At 40.5% G+C, this 6,588-nt stretch overlaps 1 protein-coding gene across 1 annotated transcript; it reads left to right on the top strand.

Annotated features, from left to right (window-relative positions):
* Positions 1–4,437: 4,437 nt before the first annotated feature.
* WFDC11 (WAP four-disulfide core domain 11) lies at positions 4,438–6,494 on the top strand. Its single transcript, XM_023756265.1, has 3 exons — positions 4,438–4,543; positions 5,559–5,695; positions 6,477–6,494. The coding sequence occupies exons 1-3, from the start codon at positions 4,438–4,440 to the stop codon at positions 6,492–6,494; spliced, it is 261 nt and encodes an 86-aa protein (XP_023612033.1).
* The last annotated feature ends 94 nt before the right edge of the window (positions 6,495–6,588 follow it).

Raw genomic sequence — 6,588 nt, 5'->3', positions numbered from 1 at the left:
ATTGAGCTCACAACCCAGGCATGTACCCTGACTGGGAATCAAAACTGGTGACCTCTTGGTGCATGGCATGATGCTCCAACAAAACTGAGCCACTAGGCCAGGGTATTTGCCAATCTCTTTTGATTGGAGAATTTAATCTATTTATACTTAAAGTAATTGTTAATAAGGAGGGACTTACTTCTGCCATTTTGTTATTTGTTTTCTATGTGCCTTATAGCTTTTTTTATTAGATGGATATACACAAAAGTGTTAGCACAGGGTGACAAAATTAACAAGGACTGTTGTTATTCCCACTTTGCAAATGAGAAAATTGAGGCACAGATTGGATAAGCAACTTCCCAAAGTAAGTGGGAGCTAGGATTTGAACCCAGATTAAGTCTGTTATAAATCTCCATGTTACATGACATTTTCCAAGTTCTCTTGGTAGAGCTCTCTCTTTTCACCAGCACAAAAGCTGAGAGTCATTGATAATGTAGTGTTAGGTTGATGTCAGCAGTGGAGAAATTAATCTAGAGATGGATTATTTACAAAAGTCATCACACAAATGTTGGAGGAAAATAGATATACAGATCCTCCCCCACCTCCACAATCACCCAGACTCCCATGAAATGTGCATGTCGGGGAAGAGGAAGCTCCTGCAACTACACAGTGCTCTGCTTCTGCCTATATTACCTGCAACAAAAAGCAAAAAACAAGTACTCCTTGAATAGGAATTCAGTGACCACCTGTACCCATCAGTTTATGGCCTGGGGCAGAACTCATGGATCTGCCACAACCAGAACCATGATTACAATCTGAGTCTTTTAAATCTATTCTGCTCATCGCCCACTCCCTGTGCAGAGGCTCTGTGGTTCCCAGAGGACAGGAAGAACTGTCAGTGAAACAATCACCAGCATTTCTGACTTGAACATCTTCAGAGGTAGGTGGATATCAGAGTCCCGGGGCTGTAAGTGTAAGCCTGCAAACACTCTTGTTTGTGGCTTGGTTGGATGAGTTCCTTTTTAAAAAATTAATCCTCACCTGAGGATATTATATTCATTGATTCCTAGAGAGAGTGGAAGGAAGGGAGGGGTGGGGGTGGGGGTAAGAAGGAGAAAGAGAGAGAGAGAGAGAGAGAGAGAGAGAGAGATGTGAGAGGGACACATCGATTGGCTGGCTCCTGCACAAGTCCTAGGCCTGGGATCGAACCTACAACCCAGGTACATGCTCTTGACTGAGAATCAGACCCAAGACCCTTAGGTCTGTTGGGTCAACCACTTAGACACACAGGCCAGGGAGGATGAGTTTCTTTTTCAAATCAAGTGCCCAGATCATGCCAACACTATTCCTCTATAGAAGAAATTATATGAGAAGGTATTTAGGGGTAAATTCTTAAAATAGGTGAATCTGAACAAATGGTATTCAGATGCTCTTTGTACTATTCTTACTCTTATAACTTTGAAAATATTTCCAAATTTTTTATAAAAAAGTTAAAGACAACCCATCTAAAGGTTCATGTGCCTCAAATCTTATTTTTTTCACACATGCCAAGAGGAGAAAAAGTTCAGTCTTTCTAAAGAGTTTTGCACCTTTTAAAATGTCTCCAGGTAATGTGCCTGTTTTTGAGCATTTGGGGAATTTCAACCAATGCATGTAGGTTATCTTCTGCTTGGTTGAAAATACCAAAGCAAAAATAAAGACTTGCGGGGGAGAAAACTGGTCACTTGCAGGGAAAGAGAATTACTCCATTGTGACTGTATTATTCATAGTACCCAGACTTCTTTGTCTTTGCTTCTTTTCTTCCTTTCTGTTTGGCTTAGTCATGTGAAGCACCAGGTTGGGAGTGAGAGAGGACTGGGGAAAGGAATTTTTTTATAATATGTTTTTATTAATTTTTTAGAGAGAGAGGATAAGGAGAGGAAGTGAGAGATAGAAAAATCGATGATGAGAGAGAATCATTGATCGGCTGCCTCCTGCATGCCCCCTACTGGGGACTGAGCCCAAAACCTGGGCATGTGCCCTGACTGGGAATGGAACCAATGACCTCTTTGTTCATGGGTTGATGCTCAGCTACGGAGCCACACCAGTCGGGCAAGGAAAGAAATAGTTTTGAACACTACTTAATCTCCTGCTTCAGAACCCCACCTCTTACCACCAGTGAGCTGCCTAAAATAATAGCCATCAGTTATTTTGCATATTGTTCCAAGTCCTAGACCCTCTCTTATTTTTTCTTCTTCACATTGATCTCCATTTATTATTGTGTATTTCTTTGATGTATCTTGTTTATAAGCTCTATGAAGGGGGGTATTTTCTTGCCTTTGTTCATTACCGTATTCTCTTAGTACTTAGAATAGTAGTAACTTAGTAGAAGTATTTGTGAGACAAATAAATTTAGGACAAATGTAAAAAGGATAGAATCCCACTCGCTCAGCAGACTTAATTCCAAATAAGTTAAACAGTTTTTTAAAATGACCACAATGAAGTCAATGAAATGAAATAACTTTCACTCATGTAGAAAAGAGTCTAAGTTTGATAATAATAATAGCCAACATTTATTTTGCCTATTCTGTGTGCCAAGTCATATGTACTGTGCTTCATATATTCAATTTTTGCAATGTGAATACTAATGTCACCCCTATATTACAAATGGAGAAAACTGAGGTTCTGAGAAGTTAAGTGTTTGGCCAATCGTAACTTATATTAAACTAAATGTGTTGGGGTTGGGTTTCAAGCTCAGGTCTCTCCAACTCCAGTGAGATAAGATGTGTATCCTAATGGTAGAATAAACCGATTTCAATGGAGAAAAAACTGGTAATAATTATCTAGGGTTCAAGATAGGCAGTATCATTTTCCCAGGACTTCCAGATTGACAAATTTGCATTTAACCAAATTTTATTGGCAAGAAAGTTCCCAATGACATTAATTCTTCCCCCTAGGAAAGAGAAATTACAAATTGTTAGGTGTCTTATGATTAATGGGAAAATATAAATGATATGTTGTGAGAATATTTGTGGGAGACTTGTTCTTTGTCTCAAATTTATTCAGAAGAGCTACTTCTTTCCCTGCCTCTGTAGGAGAGCTTGGGTATAGAAGTTGACTTTTCTAGACACTGCCTAAATTTACAGCATATATAAAAGCCTAAGTCCATGCAATAGTCAAGATACTCAGCTTGAATTAAAATTGTGGGCTTCCTCCACATCTAGAAATCTGCAATTTGGGGAAGAGAGTGATCAGTTTCCTCTCTCTCTCTCTTCTGCAGTTGGCTATGTGCCATTTTGAAGATGGAGGAGGGAGAAGAGGTAAGGGAATCTAGACAGTTCTTTCTGGCAGGTAGTATTGCACCTTCGTGTTTGTGCTTTCTGGGCTTAGTACTGCTTAAAATGGACTCTGTCACAGATGTTTTTCTGGGTTCTTTAAGTCTCTCCACACACCAACTGATAGAAGTTTCTCAGCTGTGGTTCTCTTGATATGGCTAAACCCAGCTCCTTTCTGGCTGGCATTTACTTTCTACTTCCTTCTGCTGGGGTCATATGGCCCTCCCGGCAGCCTGCCTGGGATAATCTGGCACAAAGCCACACTGGCTCTTTCTTGCATTTGCCCTGTCAAATTAGTGCAAGTAGTGCAAGCTGTAGCCTCTTTCTTATAGCCATAGGTCATTTCGGCCAGCGTCTTAGGCCTTTGTGTTCTCAGGTGTGACTTAGACACCTGTACACTCTGTCTCCACAAACTCTTGGGGCCATAGAAAATTCAGTGGGAGGTATCGTTCAAGCCTTTCTGGTGACTTGAAATGAAGAGAGCACAATGTTCTTTAAAGAAAATCTTCTCAGAGATCTCCTCCAAAAAATATGTCAAATTCCTGACAATTTTCCACCTTTAAAACAAGTAAAGGTTTGACGAGTCCCTTAACCTCTTTTGGACCATCTTTCTCTCTCTTTTCAAAAGGCCTACAAGTTGATTTGTCTCACAGGTCTTGGCCAAAACTTTCATTTTAAGCCATGTTACAAATTTTTAAGCAAAAGTCAAGATACATAATAGCAAGCCTGATATGAACTCAGTTTTACAAAAACAATTCATATTCATATATATGCACATAGACAGAATAACATATGCCAATATAGGGGGATTACTGGAAATATCTCATTATCTCTTTGTACTTTTTAGTGTTTTAAGACTTTTGTATGCTAAATTTGAATGATCTTTAAAGGAAAGGCAACACATTTGTAAATTTATTTTTTCTGCACAGGAAGGCACAGAGTGTGAGATGACCTTTTAGCAGTGCTTAGCTCACATGTGTACCTGTTGTCGGATGGGTAGAGGGCAAGGGGGAATAATTAGAAGACAAAGTGTAAAGAAATTCGATAAGCACTTCCTCTTGCTTTACAAATCTATTTATATCTCCTCATCTCTAGCAACAACTGATAAGGAAAAAAATTCCTGACAATATATATTCAGACAAGTATGGTCAGCATCATGAAGTTCTGGACACCTCTACTCATGACATTCCTGTATATGGTGCTACTGTCTGTGCTGGGCGAAATTAAGGAAAGATCAGACTTTAAAACAAGTAAAGGTTTTTAAGAGGCCCTTCCAGGGACTGGGGTGATGAGGCTGGGTTGGAAACAAAGGGTGGGGGATTGTTGCGCTTGTTTCTGGACAAGTGAAGGGGTATTTTTGTGTTTGATTCAAGTCCTATCTTCCCTGGGTCATGTATTGGAGAACCACAATGTTTTTATGCACAGAGATCTAAGAAATTCCCAAGTTGAGGTCCTTTAATATTTCCTCTTCCAACCTTGAAAGTATCAATGAGTATCTGTCCACCTTTATACATATTCCATAGGTCAGAGGATATACTATTTCCCCTGTCGGGCTAACTTTGAGGAGGGAGCACCAATACAGAGTTGCTATATCTTCCCATACTTTCAGAAGCTCTGTGTCCTAGCTGTGTGTACTTGGATGAGCAGTACCAAATGGGTATTTCTTAGTATACCCTTTGTTTTAGTGATAGGATCTTTCAGAATGTGAAAAAAAAATAGAAAAGAGACATGAAATGAGTCCTTAGTGGGGCAAAGTTGGAGGTCATATCATAGGAAAGAGGAATCAATGGAGGGGACCAAAAAATTGAGTGAGAGAAAAGTATCTGAAGAGAGGCTGAATTATTAAAGTCAGAGGGCCAGCAAGGAGGGGACGAAAAAAGGAGAGAATCTGCTCTTTACTCTCCCTGGTCTAGCTTCTCACATTGTGAAATAGGCATGGTAGTGAGGCTAGAGGCTCTCTCAGGCCATGAGATCTCCTGTTATGTAAGTGTAGATTTTATAGGAGAGCACACACAGGCTGAAAGTACACTGAGTCCTGCCTCTAGGATGCCCAGACATCTTCAACACAGGACCTGTGGGAGCAAAGAAGGCAAACATATAAGTGAAGAGGCAGTGAGGAGGGTCAGGCAGGAGATGTTTTTGTAAGGCAGATACCGTAGATACCTTGCTAGGGACTTGGGCTTGGATTCTCATAAGGGTTGTTAAGCTTCTGAAGGGCTTCTCTTCCCATGCTTGCTAACTCTTACAGTTTCATCTCAATTTTAGGGGAGAGAACATTAATTGAGGAGTGCTGGGGAGAGCCAAACATCGATGACTGTAACAAGAAGTGTTCTAAAACCTTTATATGTGTAAGGGTAAATTACACGTGCTGCTGGACCTATTGTGGCAACATCTGTTGGAGAGTGAGTTGGGAGATGTGTCTTCAATGATACTCACACTCTTCTTGATGCTGTTATTCCTAAAGAGAGCACTGATGTACCCCAAATCCCAGGCACAAAAGTAGCAGAAGAAAATATCTCCTAAACCTGGAAAACAATTCACTAGTAAATAAGCCAAGACATCAGGTTGGGGCACAATGCTTCTTTCATTATATAATCAATGCCTGTGCTCTCAGTATATTATGCAACAGTTTGCTTTTTTCCTAATTTTCATCCAGAATATTTTGTTGTTGTTGTTGTTGTTAATCCTCACCTGAGGATATTTTTCCATTGATTTTTGGGGAGAGTGGAAGAGAGAGGGAAAGACAACGAAAAACATCAATGTGAGAGAAATACATCGATTGGTTGCCTCCTGCATGAGCCCTGACCAGGGCCCAGGCTGGGAGAAGTCTGCAACCAAAGTACATACCCTTGACCAGAATCGAACCCGGGACCCTTTGGTCCACAGGCCAATGCTCTAGCCACTGAGCCAAACCAGCTAGGGCTCATCCAGATTTCTAACCATTGCCTCCATAATCAGGCCTTTTAATGAGCCCTTTGTCTCAGCCAGGCCTCACATTTCTACCCTTCTCTGTTCAATCAACTAATACCACACTTCCTACCCATTCTGGAGTGCACAATTCCTATTGTTACATAAAGTATATCTGTCCCATGTTCTGGCAGATGGGTAATATTAAGCTTGGGAATAAATGCTTATTTCTCAGAGCTTCATAGCCTCTTAACATCTACCCTTTCTCTCTTGCAGAAAATCTATGAAAGATAGCTAAAACCATAAACTCAAACCTGGGACACCAGTCAGTTCTCACCGAGGGCTGCACAGGAGCAAATCCTTGACAAATAAACTCATTTACCAGCAA

Source organism: Myotis lucifugus, unplaced genomic scaffold (assembly GCF_000147115.1).
Source record: "Myotis lucifugus unplaced genomic scaffold, Myoluc2.0 scaffold_90, whole genome shotgun sequence".
Lineage (NCBI taxonomy): Eukaryota > Metazoa > Chordata > Mammalia > Chiroptera > Vespertilionidae > Myotis > Myotis lucifugus.
The sequence above is the reverse complement of the archived record's forward strand: the minus strand, read 5'-3'. Positions and strand labels throughout refer to the sequence as shown.

Coding starts and splice junctions, on each gene's coding strand:
- WFDC11 (XM_023756265.1), top strand. CDS start 4,438: ATGGTCAGCATCATGAAGTTCTGGACACCTCTACTCATGACATTCCTG. Junction 4,544..5,558: donor AAGATCAGACTTTAAAACAA/GTAAAGGTTTTT, acceptor TCTCAATTTTAG/GGGAGAGAACATTAATTGAG.